Below are 23,092 nucleotides of genomic sequence, written 5' to 3' on the forward strand. Positions count from 1 at the left end.
TCTGAACATGAGTGAACAAATTTAAATGTGTATAAAATCTCACATTAATTTACTTAATACTGTTTTGCCAGTTTGTTCAGGGGAAGAAACTTGCCATATTGGTGTCTCACACTGCAATATAATATTCTTGAGACACATGTTGAAGCAGTTGAATGTAGAAGTCAACTTTTGTTCCTTGTGGGTACAATAGTTCATCTAATAAAGAAAGATATAAACCTGTTTTGTGCTCTTCAGTGTGTTTATGTTAACAATTTTACATGCATGTTTAGTATTGAATAGTATGAAGACATAGTCTTATATTCTTCATATATATCCATCTAATTACAAACGTTATAATTTTAAAAAATTGGTCTTTTGACTCATTTCAACAGTACACAAATTCGCAATTCAAGAAATGCTCAAACAAGGGGAACAATACTTACCAATGCTGATATTGTTACTGACATTTGAGCATTATGCCAATTTAAAAGTTATTCACCTTGGTTCACTGTAACGTATAATCTAGGTTCTACTCTACATAAAATATCCTGACAGTTTAGATTAATCCACTGATACAAGACAGCACATTTATTAAGAATTTTTATTCGGTATCTTGATAAAAGACAACCAATAACAAAAATTGTGTGTGTAAATTTTTCTTTTCCTGTCTCTCTTTATGTGTGATATAAACTGTTTTTTTCTATCAGCTTTGTAGGTGGAGGAGTGGGTGAGGTAACTTCACATTATTGAAATTTGTTGTGATTTTGCTTTTTTACAGACGATCAGGTGACTTTTTTACGTCAATGCATTTTAACAGCAACTCTCGACTCAAGTTGCTGTTATCAGAATTCTCTGTCAGCCAGCATAAGGACACAAACTTAAAACATGGATGTAGAAACATCTCAATCACAGGTGACAGTGGTTTAATGTTGTGACCTTACTGCCTCTCTTGATGACACCTGCATGGTACTCCTCAAGTGGCAGACTTCCAGTGATGATCTTTTAACCAACTTCCTTGTTCCCTTGCTACCAACTTTTTTAAAATTCATGTTTCTATAGTCATTAAAATGTGCAACAATATAATGTTAAAAATTTTAATAGTTTCATTGAATTAAAAAATCTTTCTTGACATTTCACTGTATATCTCTTCTTCTGCATGTATCCCAAAGGCTTGACGTGTGGGATTTATTTTCATTGTGTCTTTGTGCTTCCCAGCATAACTCATTTTACCTTCATTTCTGTGATCTGATTTTTTCTAAAATGATTGCCACATTTACCAAACCTTCATAACCCAGGATGAGGTCCAACATGAACCATTTTCTTTGTTGGTGGTGCTGGTGATGGTGGTGTTATTGTTTTAACATGATGACAAAGGTTTTGGTATAATGCTTTTACACTTATCCATCTGTGTTGCATTTCACTAAATATATAAACTTATAATATTTATTTGCATCTTGAATGATTTGAATGAACATTTTGTGCAAGCAATTTGAAACTCTTCCATCAACCTGCTGCTTGTGGGCTTGTTCTTTTTTCTTTGCTTTGTTAAAAAAAATTATTTGTACTCTTTCATACAATGAGTTCAATTTACTTTAAGTTTTGACCGGCCATCTGTTGAAGTAGTAATGCAATGGGTGTGATTGGCCTGTAGACACGATCCGAAATCAGGTGAATATCTGCATTAAACCTTTCCGGATGGGCCTGAAAATGCAGTGTTTTTCCCAGGAGATGTATTGTTTTTTGCTGTTTTTATAAACAATCGTAGATTTTTTTTACTATATTTTCTGAAGTCATTCCTCATTCCACACATATAATTTTCTACATTTTACATATATTTTCTCAATTTTATGAATATTTTTCTGAAACCATTTTTTGGAAGAAATGAAATGATACCTTGTAATAAAAGGTATTGAAAAATATTTTCAGTACATAATATATAAGTAATAATGAAAAATGACCTAAAAACTTTTTCTTGGGATTGAAAAGATTACAACTACTAAATCTGAAGTGGAATCCTCAAAATGAATTTCCACAGTTTGCACATAAATTGTTCAATGCTACTTTCAAGACTATAAGTAAAAGTTCAACTTAATTCGACAAGAGTATAAGTGGAATTAAGCAACATAAAGAACATGACATTTAGCGGTTGGAATTTGAAAAAGGTGGTTACAACACACATGTACAAGAGATGCAGTGCAATTATAGTCAGTCATTCATTTACAATACAATTGTATAGAGAACAATGGGCTATGCCTGTCACCCATCACTCATCCTGAAATGGTTTCAAACACCTGATTGCTGTTGCTACGAACGTCTGAGAAATGGCCAGATGTTCATGTGTCAGAAACATTAGCAGACCACTGTGCGGAATGAAACACTCTACGTAAGCTGCTTGTTATGGTCTTTGTCTTAGTTCATCAAATAATGATTCCTATGGAACACATGAGAAGAAAGTCTCAAGGTATGACTGTGAAAGAAGAAGATTGATATTCTTTTAAATGATTGGCAAAACTACTACGTAAGCTGAGTGAAGGTAGCAAATGACATTTTGAAATATCTATGAAATAATCTCATTTTCATGGGAGAAAAGTAGCAATGGACAGTTTGTAAAATGCAAATATTTTGGTGCAAGATGGAAAAATATATACTCTTCATATGCTGCAAAGTGTAACTTTGAGTTTTTTTTATTCTTATGTGTGTGAGCAGTCTGATGCATATGTCACTCACCTAGCATCTTTACTAGATGTGTGCATGTTATGTCTTTTAATCTTATTCGTTTGAATGTATATTATATGGTGATTGTTGATGATAATTTTTTTAATCCATAAAATGTTTTGAAATTAATTAACCTGTTACCAGAGCTACAAGCTGTTTTTAGTGGGCACCTTGCATGTCAGTTTGAATTTCTGATAGTTTGTTTGCATTCACTTTAACCCATTTTCCTCTGCACCCATAGATGTTTGGGTTTATCCTCCAAGAATTTATTAATATATATATATATATATATATTTATTTATTAGGCTCTCCTAGGACCAAAGAAACCTAGCACAGAATGTGTAAAGGTAATTGTTCGCTGCAGACCGATGTCTGAAAAGGAAATCTCGGAGGGCTATTCACAGTAAGTTTTATTGTTTATATAATTAAATGTGATAATTACAATTCAATACATTTATGTATCGAGAACTCTTCTCAAGTTTACATTTTATATATATAACAGGCATGACTACCAATCCTTCATGGAATCTAAATATTTCATGTCTGTACATCCCTAGAGAGAAAAAATGTGTGTGCAATATCCCGTGTCAAGTTGATTTGACTTATGCTTGTTTGGGTAAATTCATTACCCCTAAACAGCAAGAAAGAGTTGAATTATCAGTTTTCTTAAATTTATTGCTCTTCTACAATTCTAGTAATAACACATTTCTTCATTTACTAATTTTCAGTTTGAAACTGACTGTCATATTCTCCAAATTAATCATTGTATTAATTTGAATCATATGTCTTTTTTTTCTTCTTAAGAACACAAATGTAGATGATGCACTTAGTTCAAGAATCCTATGATCCATTGCAAGTACAATTACATTGAACCAGAGTGGGTGAGGACCTCTTCTGTCTATAAGCTTCTTGGAATGTGAGGTGTTCGAATGTGCATTGCTGCACAAATATTCGTAGGTTAAAAACTATTTTACCAGAGACAGTTTTTTTTATGGTCAAAGTATCACACTCTTGTGGGAAGGGGCATAATGGTATCCCATTCCAAAAGAAATGCAATTGAAAGGAGGAGGAGAAGAAATTTTAAAATTTACGAAAAAATAACTATTTTATGACACCGCAGTCAACGGATATTAAAAAGATGTTTTACTCTTACGGTCCTACAAACTTACAAAGTTTCATCAACAGTACACCATTAAAAAACTAACTGGATTATGCAGTAGCCTACTAAAAGAATAGGCATTGATCCATACCTTTCTCTAGCAGTAATCTAGGTAAATATTGTTTCATTGTAGTTACCAAGCATAGATGTGTATCTCACTGTTGCAAACCCTTTTTGGTACCATGTCTACAGGAGTGGACAAAAGTTCTAAATAATATTTTTTTTCCAGGAAATTTTGTTCATAATATTTTTGTAGATATTTGAAAAGAAGTCAAAAAAGTAATAGTGATGGTGTTTTGTGTTACGCAATTTAAAATAACCAGCATACATAGGCACAGCTTGAACCAGCAGCCTATTTATTAATAGATGCCAACACTCCTTTTTTGCTGTTGTGTAATACATATTAAATATTTTTTTTAATGATAAAATATGGTAAAATTGTCAACTGAGCATGATTGTAGGTACATAACAGTTCTACATTTTGAAAGTTTCCTATTCACTTTGGAATAATGTGGGATTCGCAGGGACTTCCTGAAAAGTGACCATCTCTTTTTCTTCTAATTGCATCTGTATCAAGATGGAATGCCAATGTTGTACAATTCCATCCAAATCAGAGAGGCTGGTGGGTTCTTGATTTTCCATGGAAAGACCCAAATTTTTTTGTTAATGCAGTCAGAACCAGGGTTCTTTATAACTGTCAAAACCATGTGACCAATTTCACAATTGTTTGTCAGTGTGTGAACAAAACTGCGAAGGAAGGGAGTAGTTGGAAACAGCTGGGGAAAAACTGTTTTTCTTGAAAAAAAAAAATTTTTATGGAGATTTTTTGCATGGGTTTTTAACCTTTTTTCTTGTAAATATTTCAAAGCAATGGAAATACAAACTCTTCTGTAAAAAACTCTAATTTCTAAATGTTAAATGTGACTTTCAACGAGAAATGCATGGCATGCACACTCACACATACACATGTATGGTTAATATCTGGCTCTTGGCTGCTGCACCATGTTAGCTTGTTGCGAAATCTTGCATTACAAATTTGTAAGAGGAAACTGCAAGTGAAATAGGTTAGCCAGAATTGGGAAATTGGTTAGCCCCAATTGGCAAAAAAGGCCATTTTTTCCACCATAGAAGCCAGCTTTTGAAGTCCACTTATTTCATATTGCAAGGCACTCCATTCTTTCCTACAAATGTAGTAGAAATGTTAAGTAATATATATATATTATATACTGCTAATTACACTGATAGAAATATAGCTAAAAAGGAATATTCATATCTGATACCAATTAAGTGAAAACTAATTTGATTTTGCTCTGCAAGTGACCAGCAATGGGTGGCATCCCACACCAGACAAAAAGAGCTTGCTGCACACAATGGTGAATATTACCAGCTTTTATCTCACACTTTGATGAGATACATGTTCTGTTATTGAATCTTGCCTTACATTCTGCTGAGGCTCTAAAGGGAAATTACCACAATCCATTTTTATATTTTCATAATACCAGAATGTGTTCTGAATGTTTTCTTTAGCACCTACAGTAAGTAGTTTTGTGTTGCTTTTGTACAATTAGATACACAAAATGAAGTGCAAAGTTAAAATTAACCACACAGTCATCATTCATTTTAAGTGGTATACTGAAGGCCTGATCTATGACAGGATAGCAAATGAACAGCTATGGTATATCACACATTGAAATTCTTCTTTAACTTACAATCAGGTGCCTCATCTATGATTCCGTGAGAGAGTGGAAGGTCTTATACAGTGATTTGAATCCTTATGACACTTGTGATTTGTATGTGAGAGTAAGACTGCAAAGTGGATTTGGAAATACTTATTCCACTATCATAAGCAGCCCCAACTATAGTAAACGCCACGAAAACTGTCCAGTCAAGGTCACGCCATTCACGTATGGTGTTGCAAATAAGCAACAATTTCAACTGTAAATAATAATTCCAAAAAAAAGTTAGAAAATAGTACTTAACGTAAAGAACATTATGAGGTATTTTTACACTGAAATATTTTCTTGGGCATTTAGAAAAAAATAAAAAACATGTTTCCATGAAATTCACGAGGAAATGATGATTTTTTACTTCAAGCTGCAAAAAATAATGGAAGCAGTGACACAAGAGGTTGGAAAAAATAGCGAAGCATTCTTAAGGTTCATAGATGCCTATAGTATATATTTCATACACAAAATGTATAAGAATGTGAAGTAAAAAAGTAAAATGTTAAAAGATTCGCAAAATTTTTCGCTTTATGTAGTGTAAAATATCATCACTGACTAACTCGCGTTCTATTTGATCAAGTGAAAACTTTCAGCTAGAAAGTTTGTAATAAGACATTGAAATTAATTTTAAGAAGAAATACAGCATCTTTAGAGTGACATGTCAACTGTAATTTATGTTTTATTTGAACTGATTTTGCCGCGCATCGATCTTTTACTTACTGGAGAAACAAAATATTTCCCGCAAATCCACATATTTGTACTTCAACCACAGTAAGAATCATCACTATCTTTCTCTATAACAGTGGCGGCATCAGGATTAATCATCTATAGGTGCTGGGGGGAATGCGGAATCAAATTAAAGGGTTGTGATCTTAAAAATAAAGACAACATGAAACAAACATGTACGGATGTTAACACCAATCAACTTTTAGAAGGTCTCCATAAAAATATGCCATTGAAAGTGAATTCTATCATAGCTATTGGCTTAATTTTTGTGTAATTTAGCACCGATTTTCTGTCGTCTTTAACCAATCGCGACAATGAGGATTAAGGATTGGATAACATTGATGAATGGACACTTACAAAGAACACAAGACCGGGACTCTAACCAGTGAACTTCAATGGTGAGAGCAAAATTCGGCCGCTTATTGAACCATGCCACCAAGGCAGTGTTTCATTCTTGTAAGATTTTAAAATAGCCAACAAACACATGTTTTGTAATTTGAAATGAACAAGGCTTGTTCAAGGAAGGCCGATGGCATACTACATTACGTTTCACTTCAAGAAAGCGGTTATAAAATGTAAACCGAAAATGACAAATGGGCAGACTGAATATACAAAAGGGGAAACAATTCTTAACAACAATGCAGGCGAAAGAGAGACAGTAGCCGCTGATGTTTGTAGAGACCGCCGCTACTTTATGAAAGCAAATATTAAAATCGTCCATTTCAGTGTTTTTGCGTTCCCGTTTGTAACTCTTCATTGTTGACTAGAAGACAACGTTCACAGCTTGAGCCTCTGCCGAAGTTAAAGTACTGCTGATACGTTCTACATACTTTTCAGAAACCCGACAATCTTCCGCCGTCAGTTATTGTACTTGTGCAAAGTTGATGTTCTTTGCTTCTTCGTTATATGCAAGATTTCTGAAGAAAATTGTAAACGTTTTGAATGATTACCTTACTTTGTTTTTAAATGCCTGTTCGGCAGGTACGCACATTACCATAACTTCCACCTGCTATTGTACCGCACGTAGGACATTACTCCTCAATGCCAAACATAATGAATGCAAAATCAAATATTCCGTACACAATACTCCATCGAAGACGCAATCAGCCGGCTGCATACGTACAGAGCATGAAGTGTCGACTGAGCAGCTTAGAAGTGTGGCAATCCTGGAGGGCCAGGGGAGTAGAGTAGGCAAGGGGACAGTTTTCATGGTGTTTACTTTTGGCTTATAACTTTTTAATGACACGTTTCCGGACCAGGGTTCCTTATCTCATATTGGTATTTTGGCCAGTCTCCATCCATCCTGCCAGTTTGACTCAAGATCACAGAAACACCCTGTATATAACTAAGAAATGGGAGGAGCTTAACTTTCAGTAGCTCAAGTATACTAGAAATTCAGATAGTTCTATTTTTTTTGTTAAATAATAATAAAATATTCTTTTTACATACTTTTTAATGTATTATTTTAGTTATTTAATTTTAGTATTTTTTTAAATTATGTTAATTTATATTATCCCATCAATATTCTCAGTGCACTTTGTTAAATTAAATTTATAAATTTTTAAGCTATGCAAATTATCATTCTGAAAGTGTCAAGGTATTATTTTTTTACGAAAAATAATTACACAGTTTGTAATTGAATAAATAATGTATAATTTCATAGTGCATTTCTGGCACAGTGTTTTATTTAAGATAGAAAACATTTGAGAGAACATAGCTGATTTCTGCAAACTATAATGCAGTCATAAAACAGTTATGCTGATAGTATGGAGAAAATCACATTGCTGCAAATTCAGGGATTATGTCCATTGATGCTTAATTGATTATATTATTAACACATACCGTATTTATGCGTTTATAATGCGCACCTTGGTTTTTTGATGGGGGAAAAGTGACAAACAATTATATCTTGTATGTAATGTGCAGTACAATCCAGTTTCAAGAAATAGCTTTCTTAGTTGTAGGTTGTAAAGCTGTTGCTATTCCAATCAACAGTGGATGACATCATACCTATTCAATGAGTCAACCTGTTGCTATGTGGACCAAGAGGAGAATATTCTCTTGTGTAAACAATAAGTAACCAACACACACCACCTCCCATCCTCTCCCACCACTGTGTTTAGCATCCCAAATCTTTTAGTCTTTCCATATTCAGAAACTGCAGGATTTAAGCTTTCCAACAATATGTAACATGATAAGGTTCCATAAACATGAAAAATCAATGCAAGTATCACAAAATCATGGAATGACCCTCTATGGTTTCATGTTGGCTGTCCGAATTATTCCATGCATAATATGCACCACAGATTTTGGGGGCAAAATTTTTAGAAAAAGTGCACATTATACAGTAATTGTTACCATAGAAATTAATTTTGAGAAAAGTTTGTTGTATTTAGTTGTATCTGTTTGTTTGCAAATTATTGTCATTAAGTAGAGCTAAATTTTTATTTTTCAGTGCAAAGCAACAAGATCTTTATGATGAAAGTTTCCGCCCCTTGGTTGACTCTGTCTTGGATGGCTTTAATGGCACAATATTTGCATATGGACAAACTGGTACCGGTAAAACATACACAATGGAAGGTATGTATGTTTTTACTTTATACTTTTGTGTAGAAAGCTATCTGTCTTAGCTGGTAAGGCACATGAATGATGTGATAAGATTAGAGCTAAGCCGATACCACCATTTGCCGATACCAATGCTTGTATAATTCTAGTATAAAATAACAAATGCTAGTTAATGTGTCATACTAACTCGTCACATCACTAGACATGTATTTAGAAATATATAATTTGGGGAGCCAGTCCGAGCCAAGTGTCTCACAAATATAATAATAAAAGTGTTTCTATTTCATATGTTAATATAATTGTTGGTCGATTCGTAATAATATGTAAGTTAATTAATTAGTACTTAATTTCTCCAATGCGTATGGAGTATTGTATGTAACCACAGACTAAGAAACGGAGGAAAGACGTTAATACCTATTTTTTATTTCTATCTTGACTAAAAAATATTATTACATAAATCGTAAAAGGACACTATATAATCAGAGATAAAACTGCAAATATTAATCATCTAGCTTACGTGTAGTTAAGACCACTAAAATTTGTGTAAAAACAACTGTCCTGGCAAGGAAATTAATGTCAAAGAAGTAAGAAATTGAATATTTATTGAATAACAAAAAGATTGATGGTACATCCATTTGATGAAAGGTAAAGTTCCTGTTAAATATTTTATATACATTATTTTAATGTACATAAATATTTAGAGGGGTCTCCTCGATGGTGTAGTGGTAACGCCGTTGCCTTGTAATCAATAGATCGCGGGTTTGATACTCAGTGGAGGCACCTAGTGGTTCAGGTCCCACTTTAAAATTTAGGTCCAGTCCTGATTAGCTTATCTTAGTACTGTCATTCAAAGCCATATGTTCCCAATCTACAGGGTGGCTCAAAAAGTCACTTTACACCCTTGGTACAAGGCCACTGCAGCGCCCAACGTGGAAATGGTGATGACCAATCGTTATCAGGCCAAGGGGAACCACATTGACGCCACCCGCGTGGTCGGCGGCCATCTTGATGTCCGCCATCTTGAATTCAACTTCAGAATTTTAAATGGGAAGGGGGTGATATGATATATGAAATCAGGCTAGAATTTCACAAGAAATGCAATGTTGAAGGTTTTTTCGACGTATCTTTAACCAGTAAAAAGTTATGACCGAATTCTTGTACCAATTTGCTGCTTTTCGAGGTGTTAGAAAAATGACTTAAAATTTGTTTAGCGCATCGAGATCAAAGTGATGTCTAGGGAGAGAAGTTTGCATGCAATTGCACACAATTTTAATCTGATACATCCACGAAGAGCAGCGCATTATAAATGGTTGTCGCGAACAATTTACAGTGTGATGCTTACATTGAATTAAAAGTCCTTTACAGTGACAAGGCTAATGATTATGTTCATAAGGAAGTTCATAAAGAGAATATGCGACCCTTGTCATCTGATAACTAAATTTGGACAGAAACTGCTTCACAACGTTCCCATAGTGTTCTGGTGTTCCTCTATATTGAAAAAAAACTCTGTAAAAAGTACCTTCTTCCATAAGCAAGAATGAAAAAAACTGTTTATTTAACAAATGAAGGACTTTTCATTTAATGGAAGCATCACATTGTGATTGTTCGCGACAACCATTCATAATGCGCAGCTCTTCATGGATGTATCCGATTAAAATCTTGTGCAATGGCATGCGAACTTCTCTCCCTAGACATCAGTTTGATCTCGATGCGCTAAACAAACTTTAAGGCATTTTTCTAACACCTCGAAAAGGAGCAAATTGGTACAAGAATTCAGTCATAACTTCTTACTGGTTAAATATACGTCGAAAAAACCTTCACCATTGCATTTCTCGTGAAATTCTAGCCTGATTTGATATATCATATCACCGCCTTCCCATTTAAAATTCTGAAGTTGAATTCAAGATGGCGGACATCAAGATGGCCGCCGACCGTGCGGGTGGCATCAATGTGGTTCCCCCTTGGCCTGGCAACGATTGGTCATAACCATTTCCACGTTGCGCTCTGCAGTGGCCTTGTATCGAGAGTGTTAAGTGACTTTTTGAGCCACCCTGTAATCTCGGCAGAAAAAATTGATTGATTGATTTGCTTTATTTTACTCCGCTTTTTGTGCCACTTTTTACTAATTTGCGAAGATGGAAATGAGTGATTATGTGATAAAATTGATGAATGGACACTCACAAACATCCATGCTCAGGTCGGGATTCGAACCCTGGCATCATAGCGCGATGTGCTAACCACTCAGCCTGCCATTGGGGCCAGCTTTTGGCATAAATACATAACCCTCATTGGCCTATACCGGCAGTCACACAAAATACAAGTGAAGAGGATAAATATAAATTGCTGATTCCCCTTCCGCTTGAACATAGATAAAACAAAGCTAATTTTGCAGTTACTTTCATCCCTCTTTTCCAAGAACTCCACAACTACCTGACCTGGCATTAGTGCGGCGGGGGATTAAAAACATCCACCTATCTTACGAGCACGATCTTCAAGCAAGAATTGGCAATGTATGATTTATTTCCCATAGCGTTAACTAAGCAGTTACATACCTTCATAGTCCGTTTGGATTCAGTTTTCACTTACCCATGCCTTTGATCTTGCCATCTGCTTCCCAGGAGGGTGGGGTTTTATGCAGAGTTTTTAGAAAAATCTATGGAACTTCCTGTGCTGGTCTCCCAATCTGTCAGAAGGAAGGGTGAACGAACTTTTAAAAAGGATAAATGTTGAGACTAGCTATTGCCTTTGCCCACTTTTTCTAGCCACTGAAAATCTTTGGTATTGGATGGTATCGGTAAAAGATAATCAACCGATTCTCACTGATGCTGATACCGCTAGTATCGACCAATACTGATATCGGTATCGTCTCAGCCCTAGATAAGATATTTTAATATATTAGTTGAATTTTGGTGCATTCATAATTCTGAATGTACTTGTAAGTCAGATGACATAATGTAAGGTGACATTATGGCACTGCAGCTTGCAAGCCCCAGTGACTCCTTCTCTTATAATATACTGGATTAGATTCTCATTTTGCATCCAACTAACATGAAAGGCACATAAAATTAATTTACACCTCATAATTAGCATAAATATGAATTTCCTTTTCCTAAGGCAAAATCTGTTCCATCACCTGGTTACATACATTAATGTAGAGGGTGAATAAGCCATCCATGTTTTTTATTGAACATTTGTTATTGTAGATCAAATTACATTCAATTCTATATCTGCTTATTAAGGGCTGAGCATATATTGGAAAATATCATTTGAAATTTATGGCTGATATTTTTCCAGGATTTCAGTCCCTCACGAGGTCCATGAAGAGTCCGAATGAACCATTCAGGCTCCCCATTGAAACTATTTACAATTTTGTGCTAGTAAAATGCACATGTGTATTGGTCAAAATTTCATGTCTGTCCATTCCAAAGCAAAAAGTAGATCACGTGATCACGTGATCAAATTTGAACTTCATGGTGTTTTCTGTCATGATTTATGTTAATGTATTTAGCCCAAAATACAATAATTGTAGTAAGGATGGACCGATGTGAAATTTTGTCCACTACTGAAAACTGATGTGCTACGAATCAGATATAAAATTCCATGTGATTCTTGAATGATTCAATGACCTTGTTAATAAATGCATGTTACCAGATAACTACAATGCAAAGGAAGCTGCATGTTTAGACATTTACTTAAACTAGAGCATGTAAAAATTAAAACAAACTTGCAAGATTTTGCACTAAATTATAAGATATTTATATACACAAATGATAAAGGAGACTGTAAACACTTACCATACAAAAAGAATGAAGTTGATATTTCTGTCGCATGTTGTAGTGAGATACTTTGTCGGGTGGCGATATTCCACAAAAATGGTATGTATCAACGGAGCCTATTTGTTTCCACGTTCCTTCAGTTTGTATTTCGTGGGATTTACTGCATTTTCATTGGAGAATATAGCAGTAGCACAGTGTCACATAGTACAGGGGCACAGAATACTGATGGTAGCATCAGTACAGTGTTGCCAGAAACAGTTGATAGGTAACAAATGTTATGTACTTTCACCAGTGTTTACTGCATGCTCAGTGGTGGGTGGGTGGTTTCGGGAAGGAGGGGAAGGGGTTATTGGTTGGCTAGGTTGAGTCCGGGGGGGTATAGTGGTATGTATGCCTGATATATAGGCCCTTTCCCATCGCCTGCAGGAAGACGTGTCTGTGTGTGCGTTGGGGGGGGGGGGGGTAAAAGATGGATAATGGCAACTTGGAAACAGTTGTGTGTATATATATTTATATATCAGATTGGTTTGTTACATACCTAATTGTAGTATTTATTTCTGTCAATTTTTCTTTGTTGCAGGTGAACAATCATCTCCCGAAAAGAGAGGTGTTATACCCACTTCATTTGACCACATTTTTAACCACATTCCTCGGTCAGAAGAAAACAAACAGTACCTTGTCTGTGCTTCTTTCTTGGAAATCTACCAGGAAGACATCAGGTAATTGTAGTTAGAAACTTCAAGTATACTTTAGCACATATATTGATGAATTTGTCTTCTTTCTTTCAATAATTATTTGAGCATTTAATTTGAGAGAGGGTTTTAATTTTTTTAATAGAACTGTTACCATTATTACTTTCACATCCTATTTACTTGTATGTGTGTACTCTTGCATGCTTCCTAAATGATAATGTCTGCTACTACTTTTATTATGCTTGCTTGTCCATTGGGGGTGTTCACTATATTTCCATGCCATTCCTCAAGCTTTGACATCACCTGGATGCTGTTTCTACTGTCCGTTCGGTTTCGCAAAGGTACTTCATTAACACACCTCTTGTCCAGCTTACTCTTCTACCACTACAATAGTATTTCCTTTATGAGAACTTTCATACTGAAGTGACATGCAACACATGTTGCTTGGGAGTGAGCCAATCAACAGCAACATTTTGAACCGTCGAGGCATGATAGGCCTGCATTTGACTGAAATCCTCAAGCGACACATGCCACTTCAGTGTGAATTCTCCCTATATTATTAGCAGTACATTCTGGTTGTAAATAAAATTTACACACACACACACATTATGGCAGTGATAATTGATGATGATGCGTTGAGGTATTTTGACACTTTTATACATTGAGGTATTTTGACACTTTTCATTGAACATCTTGTAGTACCTCACCTCATAATTTCCTAACCAAGTCATCCCAGATTTAAGCATCATTTTCCTTTTAAACTTGTTTTGTACTGTAATTTTTATATCCTTGCCCTCTTTCCATTCTCCATGTTCCATACTTCTTCCTTGTTACAATATGTGGCATTGGAGTGCCAAAAGAAAAGAAAGCCTCAACAAAACTGCAAATATTATGTACCAGATTATTTATATGATGTTGGGATTGTACATTAATTGGTACCCTAGTGGTATTAAATTGACCAATATAAGCATATTGGTTTATCAGTAAAGTTACCAATACCTTTAGTGGTCTGATATTTGTATAAACAGCTCATAATTTTATGCAAAATTCTTCTATTTGGTTGTAATTTTTATTAACATAAACATGTAATTCATATACCCTAGTTTTGTAATGTAAATATCTAAACCTGGAACTTGTCCAGAGGAAAATCCATTGCAGTCACTTGGTTATGGTTACATTGATTAATTAGAGGTCAATGAACCATTCATTTTGTTCAAGTAGCATTTGCTGTTTTATATTGATATAAGTAAATTTTGTATTGGTACAGGCCAGAATTTCATATCAGTCCATTGCTAATGCATACAGGCACTTATTTTTGGTAAATAAAAAAGCAAAATTTTGGTACAAAAACATGGTCAATTTCAGGTTCAAAAGCGGTAAATAAAATAAATTTTTGCTGTTATAGCGGTGAAAAACTGTATATAAAATGACATTTTGGTTTTAAAACTGTGAATATAATCCCAAATTTTATTTAAGAACTGCACTTACTACACAAAATAAACATCCTTCTAAAAACACATTTTTTAGTTACCACAATATTAAGTTTATTCCTGTATAAAGGGGTCCATTTTTCAATCTCAAACATTTACAGCAGAATTAATAAATTTTCTATGAATTGCATAACTCGCAGAATAATTCAGACTTCAGAAAGTGTTGCGTTTTAATTTTTTTAATAGAACTGTTACCATTATTACTTTCACATCCTATTTACTTGTATGTGTGTACTCTAAATTTTATGTTTAATAGTCTATTTCGCTTTTTGCACTTCATTTCGCATTTTTCGTGACAAGACAGGGTAGGAAATTGCACCTCACACCTTTCAGAAACATGAATTAATTATTCATACAATGTGTTATTTCACATTTCCGTGTTTTCATCAAAAACTAAACATGCATAAATCTACTAATATAGAGTGAGTATAGCATTGTGCACAATGTTAAAACCTGTTTCTCTATGTTTCATAGGGATTTGCTTCATAAGGATCATCAGAAGAGACTCTTACTGAAGGAAAGAGCTGATTGTGGAGTGTATGTAAAGGATCTCACTGCGTTTGTGTGCAAAAGTATTCAAGAAATTGACCATGTCATGGTTGTTGGCAGTCAAAACCGAACAATAAGGTAAGTGAACATATTTTTTTTTCTTAGTTACCACATTTAAGATGAAAGAACAAATTAAATGAAAAGTCAGTATTGAGCTTGATTGAAGCTTTAACAAAATACTCAGGTTTCAAGTTTTGTGTAACAGGGTAATGATGCTCTAGGAAATGGAATCACCTTCAGTCACTGTCCCCTGTCCTCCTTGTTTTCTAATAGGTGCTGAATGTTCCTTTACATCTTGCTTTGGTCCTCTGATTTGAGTATTGTTTCTAATTAAAATTACTGAGCTCGCTTTTTCTTTTCATTGTGCCACTGTCATGGAAGCATCCTTGGTGGATGAGCACATGGAGTGGTAAACTCTCAATCTTGCCACTGAAGATTCTGGGTTTGAGTCCTGGCCTGGGCTGTTTGCTCCATTGTGAGTGTACCTTCATGAATTTCATGTAATCATAATTTATCTTCATTGTTGCACGATTAGCCAAAAGTGAGAGAAAAGGAATGCAAAATCAGAAAAATAATACTGATATTTGCATTTATATGAAATACTATATTTTACTGTTCTAAGCTTGATTATATGCGGTATTCTGTGTTTAGCTAAAATAACTGGCATTTTTCACATATGTTCATGTACGTTGATCTGGTCTGGAAATTTTCATTTTTGGTGTTAAAAGCCTGAATTAGTCAGCGAATGATTTTACAAAATTGTAGACACCCTGGTTGAGTAAGTAATAAAGGCTCAAGACAAACAGAATAGATGTGCTCTCCTGAAAAATCTAAAAGTAAGAGATGCATCTTTGTCTCAGTAGGTACAATTTATATCACTAGATTAACCCATCCACATAACATTTAAATGCCAAATTTTTTGCTATGAAATACCATTTAATTTGGTCATCTCCCGTAATGGTTGCACAGCAAAACAACATGTCAAATATTGTAAAAACTATCCAAGCAATTTATGTGAAAATTTTATTGAATTGAAAGTACAGTAATAAGTATGAACATATGCAGTTTACTTGAAAAATAAATAGAATCTCACCTAATAGTTTTAATCACACACATCTGTCCATTTCCATTCCTCAGCCTTTCGTTTATTTCCTGCCACAGCCACCTATTCCTCACTTTCACTATCACTACATTCTTCACTTTCGCTAACACAAAATGAATCGCCGTGTTCATCTCCACTTCCAAAATCCACATTTTCCTCTTCATCGCTATCGGAAAGCAACTTTTCAATCCCAGAATCTTCTACAACATTCTTACGCAACATGTTTGCAAGACGTAACAAATTAAGGTTTGTTTACATGAGAAATTACTGAACAAAACAGACTTGAAATGGTATGAAAAACTTAGCAGCACAAACATACACGTCATAGATTATAAAGATCATACAACCTCTGCCATCTATTGGCAGAAAAAGAAACTACATTATGAAAATTGGGAACATGTCGATTCGACGACGACTAGGTAAGGCAAGTGAACGTCCAGGTAGGCCGTCGAATCGACGACGACTAGGTATGCGGATGGGTTAACTACGATAAGGATGGATAGTGATGATGAAGTTAATGAAGGGACAAGCATAATTGCCAATGTCTTTCCTAAGATATGAAGCCAGTACCTCTTGTCTTACAGCCAGCTTCATAAAAGTTTTGCAACAGGGCACTCTGTTTTGAATTAAGTCTATAAGTGAACTGTAGTGATGGCATGTTTATTATCTTTGAAAGAATATTTTTCTGCCTTTTCAGAACCTACACCCAGAATTTGGGTACCATTGTACAGGATGGTAGTAATGCCAGTTTTAAAGTGATGAGGGGGATCATATGCAGCCACTAAATAGCTGCTGTAGGCTTCTTAGGGGAAAATTCCTTGCATTAAGATGCAAGATATGTCTGATATTCAATACTGAAGGGTTGGTATCAGGTTTGTTGGCCAGTGTATGGAAGTCAAGTTTCATGGATTTGCTGGATAGTAGGGTGGACCATAATTTGGTGGAGGCATAGGTTGTAGTTTTAACAGGAATGTGTTGAAATGTAGGCATTATCTAAAGGGGTGAAGGAAAATGGAATGGCATTTTTGGCATGGTGCAGATGGGAACTGGTGAAGTGAGATACTGTAAGTTGTTGGTGGCTTTGATGTAGGAAGAGGCTTACTGTTTTCTCCACTTGAAGCAGACATGCATATTGGAAAAATACAGGCATGGAACACTAAAATAGAACCCAAGGAATGTCTGCAAGGAATGTCCCAAGGATTTTCCAGAGTCTGGTGGATTTCCCATATATCCTCCTGATATATGGAAATAATGCAAAATGCAGTTTCCGTTTTGTACCAGTATTGTATAGCAAAGTGGATTTCATATAATACATGAAAGAATGTAGTAACTAAATATTTATAATTGCAGTGAAATCTCAGTCATACCTTTTGCGATAGTACATTTTTTTCTGGCAGTCCCTGCCAATTCCCCTTAAGTTGAGTACTATTATATATATGTTACATTAAAACCCTGATTTTACATTTTTTAGGGGCTTGTAAATAGAAAACTTAAATTGCAGGAAACGTAAAAAGCATAAGGGAGGGGTGAAACTCAAGTGTCAGTAAGAAAGGACCACACAACCAATTTTAAGATGTCTTGTGTAAGGGGCTCTCACTTCCACACGGGCAAGAAAATCGGGGCAGAAATACTTGGCACTTTTCAGTAATTACAAGACTAGTGATGATACCATAGGGGCCATGGGATAGCAAATGCCACCCCCCCCCCCCCATCCTGCAAATGAGAAAAAGGTGAAGGTAGTTTCCCATACACTTTGCACCATTCTCCGGCCACCTTTACCCCACATATTCTTCAATTTTTGCTGATTTGAAGGTGATGTGATCAGCACCACTCTTGGGGAGCCCCCTTGCTATTTTGGCCGAAATATGCATTTTAATGGAATTTAGATATGCACTAAATTTGGCTGCTCTCAGAAAATATTGCTGCACCCGTCGTTTATTCACAAATTTTTCCTGGTCCCATCACTTTACAACATATGAGTCATGCAATATGCATAGAGAAAACATTCTCTGCCTCACGTAGATGAATTATTTATCTCAATTTCCCCCCCCCTTTCCCCCACACAATTGATTTGACATGAATATTTTTACATCAGTGAGTAAAATATTTCCCTAACTGCCCATAGGAAAAAATGATCACTTTAGCTTGTGCGTTTTCAATTTCATTCTGATAACCAAATTATATAGCATCCATGAAAAAACTTCAGATTCAAAATAATCTAACTATATCCAATCATATTTCCTTAGAAATCTAAACGAATTTCCATTGAAGAAAAAGTGCTGTTGTTATCCGGTATGGCAAATCCTTATTTTTTTCAATTTTCAACATTGCAAACAAGATGAATGGAAAAGTTTTTACAAACAAGTCCCCCCTCCATCTTTTTTTCATTCATGTCAACTATGAAGGATTCCGTAAATGCGTGGCAATGAAGCGAATGGTGATCCGAGTCCCGTTGTAAATTTTCCACTCGCGTTTTTGTGGAGGGGAAGGGCGAACAAACACAGCTCAGTCACACACATTGTGCCCAAACTCCATGGAAGGCAGCATTTAGAGAGCATCAGTTTGGCAACAGTGCACCTGTTGTCTGAACCTGCAGCAGAAGGACCGAACCATTTCAACTTCACGGGGAATGCAAAAAGTGCTGTTTTTCCTTCCTGTCCATCAAGGGAGGTGTGACAAATGCAACTTGTGCACCTCCTCCCCCCTCCCACCGGACCCTGTAGCCGAGTGGTCAGAAATCGCACTAAGATGCCAAGGGTCCCGGGTTCGAATCCCTCTCAGGCTTGGTTGTTTGTGAATGTCCATTCATCAATATCATCACTCATCCCCATCTTCGCAAATTGGCCAAGAGGCACAACACGCGAAGTAAAATAAACTCAATCAAACAATCAATCCTCCCCCTCCCGGGAACCCTCCCTCCTCTAGCATGAAAACCTAACTTCTGGAAGTTCAAGGTCACATGGAATACCATTCTGGAGTCAATTGAGTGTGCACTTCCCATCATGTGGGAACCAAATCATTGGTATTTTTGCATGAGAAATAATGGAAAGTAGCTTCCTCAAAAATATTTTGTGTTAGAAACTGAATATAGCAATCACGAACAGATTCTAGCGAATTCTGGTCATTGCGTACAACATGTATTACCTACCAACAGGCACAAATACAAATTATGACCACAGTTTTTCAATTTTTGCGGAAAGGTTAGGCAGCCAAGTTGGATTTCTTTAGCATTAATATTTTTCTTTAAAAAAAGTGTAAAAGTGAAACTCCTTTTTCTCATTATTGCCCCCTTCCACCCCCCTTCCACCGAATGTTTTGCATCACTAAGAAAACTGGTGCCAATGTGGCAGTGATCGAGTGTGTATGAGAGTCAAATCATTGGTATTTGTCACATGAGAAATAATTGTAAACAAACTTCCCAAATGCTGCAAATCATGAGTCTCTTACACTTGTCTCACCAATCTTGAAATTTTGAGCTGAAGTCTTGTTGCAGTTGTCCTGAGTAGATCGCAGAACTTGCAATTTGAAAGCAGCAGTATAACTCACCCTCTTTCCCATTTTGATCTTGTGTTGTCCTATCACAGAATAAACAAGTTGGCTACAAAGGTAAAAGTTCTGGAATGCTGAACATACAGAAGGGTGGCTCATTGTATACAGGGAAAGAAATTCCATCTTGGTCCACATAACAATAGGTGACTCATGCATATGCAAGCATTTCATTCTTGATGGACATAGCAACAACTTTATGACCTACAAGTAAGAAAAGCTTTTCTTGAACCTGTACCTGAACCTGAACCTGTACTGTGCATTATATTCAATATTTTGCAATATTTCTGAATCAAAATGAGGGTGCATGTTATACACACATAAATGTAGTATATACATATGTAGTACTTTTTACTTTCTGTCTTTACCTGATTTTTTTTACATTTTAATTATCTTTCAATAATACTTTTATCTCAGTTATGCATTTTTTCCCTTCTGTCCTCCATATAATGTATAATTGAGATTTCACTGTACACAATTACTGAAATGTTCTCTCCAGCAGGGCATATGATTGCTACACTGGAGATCCAGGTATAAATTATTGGATTGGTGATTTGGCCACCTTTACCCCTCAGAGTTGCCCCCCAAGTTACCAATTGCTTGAGACTGGGTGAGCTCCAGAGCTGCTTTATGCATGAGCATTGTTTGAAACTTCCCACCTGATCCATGGGTACTAATCATAACCTGTTATAATCATAATCCATAGTTCCTTGGTTTTATATGTATATGTTTCTAGCAAACTGACTTGATAATTTATATTGTCCATGAAATCATGCTTGTAGTTTCTATAGCTACTTCAAATTGTTATCTTATTGGTATGTCACTCTACAAAATGGCTTTGAGTGATATTGGGTAGTCAAGGACACCAATGTCATGTAAGGGAAGTTTTTGGACACCACTGATTAGTACTCTATAATAGTTCTTGCTCAGAAGCAGTTTTTATTCCCTCACAGTGCCATCTTCTTCATTTTCGATGACTTGAACAATTCAGTAGTATCAAGCACACTTTTTACATAGAAAGGCTTCTACTCCAAAACACACGGAGTGCATGTTATGAAGCTATAGGTGGCTGAGCTTGAAAATGTGTCTACTACTTCCACACCTCCCTTGTGTCTTTATGGTATAGTGCCTGATATATGCTTTAAAGAATTATACTGCTGTTTAGGCCACCATTTCCATCCTTTCCCTTGAAGCTGGAGCTGAGAAAAGATTGTAATGTTTGTGCCTAAATTTGTAAATATTGTGAGGTTATGTAATTCTTTCTGTATCTAGAGGATGTACTGTGTACATACTACAAGTACACCAAACAGTTCAGAGCTATACCGATGTACTGCTATCTGCCCCCTTCTCCTTTGGGATACAAAGTGATAATATACTACAAATTGTTTCCCCCAATAATGTGAGCTGCTAGTACCACCCTAATAATTCATTGTAGCTATGATATCTTTAGTATGTTTATGTGATTGAATTAGTGTGCTTAGAACAGCACATCAGAGAGGGGAATGCCATGCGAAAAGAAAGGGAGATATTTTATATTCATGTGCTAGTAAGATTCAAGCAATGTGTATTTTATCTGTATCAGTATTCAGATACAGTAATGTAATTTGTTTCAAACAACAAAACATTATTAATGTGACCATTAGTGCATGAAAAGTATATCTAACACTGTTATCTCTTTGTTACTATTACTATAACTGAATGTTCCATTTAAACAAGAAAATGGTTAAAAAAAAAGTTTAAACGAAAAAGTGTTAAAAATACCAAGGAACTTAGTACTCACTTTTCCACAAAGCTTTTTTCGGTTGTGGTAGTTGCCACCAAAATGAATAGAGCAACCAAAACAGCTTTACATTAAAGCTTTCTGTGTATTTATTTACTGCAGCATGTCTCTTTTCCCAAAATTTGAAAAAAAATGTTCTTTGTTGTTGTTTTTTTTCTCCAATTGTGCTTACTAGTCAGATGGACATTGAACAAAATCTCAGATGTAAAATATTTATTTATCATATTGTAATGGTATGTACACGAATTGTGGTTTCTAGCTAGCTGTCAAGGAGCTACTGTGAGGTGATATGGAGAATTTGTGTCCCATGTGGTTAATCAGGAGGAACTACCATTATTGTGTTTGTCTTGAAAGCTTTGATATTTTCTTGCATGTTCAGTGGAACCTCGATTTTACATTTTTCATGGGACCAAGCTGAAAAAAATGCGGGAAAATGTAAAATTGAGGAAAATTTTATAACAAGATTGAATGCATAATTTGGTAAAATATAAATTCTGGGAATATATAATAAGCGTTCCACTGTAAATACTACTACTTAATCATTACTATTCACACAGGAATGCCAACACACTTTATGCTAGGGATGGACAGATACAGGATATTAACAGGTTCCAATAAAGAACTAAAAAAAAATACTGTTAACCAATATTCTACCATTTGATATAATGTTGCAGCTGTTCCATGTAGAACCTGAGTTGTTCATTCACCCCATTAATTTATGCATGTAACCAAGCTAATGCAATAAATTTTGCCATATAAAAATAAGCTCTGTATTTTGACATTTACAGAAAAATGGCAAATAAATTAGAACTTCATATTTCCAGAATTAATAAAAAAAGGGCATAATTTTGCTCAACATTACAGCCTATTCATAGAAATATCAAATCTGTAAAATTATTGGCAATTTTATCGAGAAGCTTGTTCACTAATATGCCTATATCAGCTGATACTGGTAGAGTACTGATTATTCTGTCCTCCCCCAACTGTAGTAGAACCTTGATTTTGCATTTGTGGTGGGAGGTACCAAGGTGAAAGATCTCAAAATGCAGGAAAATGTAAAACCAGGGTTCTACTGCATTTAACTTATGTCTGTTGCATGTTTTTACCTAACTAGCATGATTTCACTATTCCAGAAGAACTTTTAGATAAAAATGGAAGGAAAAACGGTATATACCACAGAAAATGATTTTTTTTATATTTTGCAGCCTGACCATATTTTTCTACTACAAAACTTTCATTTTTGTGGTATATTTACTTTTTCCTCGATGTGTATAATTTCATTACAAATA

At 35.3% G+C, this 23,092-nt stretch overlaps 1 protein-coding gene across 1 annotated transcript in view; it reads left to right on the forward strand.

The window, feature by feature from the left end:
• The first annotated feature begins 792 nt into the window (after positions 1 to 792).
• The window catches only part of LOC145983650 (kinesin-like protein KIF3B), a 42,271-nt gene continuing 19,971 nt past the window's right edge, over positions 793 to 23,092 (forward strand). The window contains exons 1-5 of the mRNA XM_083116711.1: positions 793 to 891; positions 3,000 to 3,097; positions 8,759 to 8,883; positions 13,225 to 13,363; positions 15,301 to 15,453. Coding sequence (XP_082972837.1) covers positions 865 to 891; positions 3,000 to 3,097; positions 8,759 to 8,883; positions 13,225 to 13,363; positions 15,301 to 15,453 — 542 coding nt within the window. The 5' untranslated portion in view covers positions 793 to 864. The remainder of the gene's footprint in view (positions 892 to 2,999; positions 3,098 to 8,758; positions 8,884 to 13,224; positions 13,364 to 15,300; positions 15,454 to 23,092) is intronic.

Source organism: Lepisma saccharinum, chromosome 2, assembly GCF_977018435.1.
Source record: "Lepisma saccharinum chromosome 2, izLepSacc3.1, whole genome shotgun sequence".
Taxonomy (NCBI): domain Eukaryota; kingdom Metazoa; phylum Arthropoda; class Insecta; order Zygentoma; family Lepismatidae; genus Lepisma; species Lepisma saccharinum.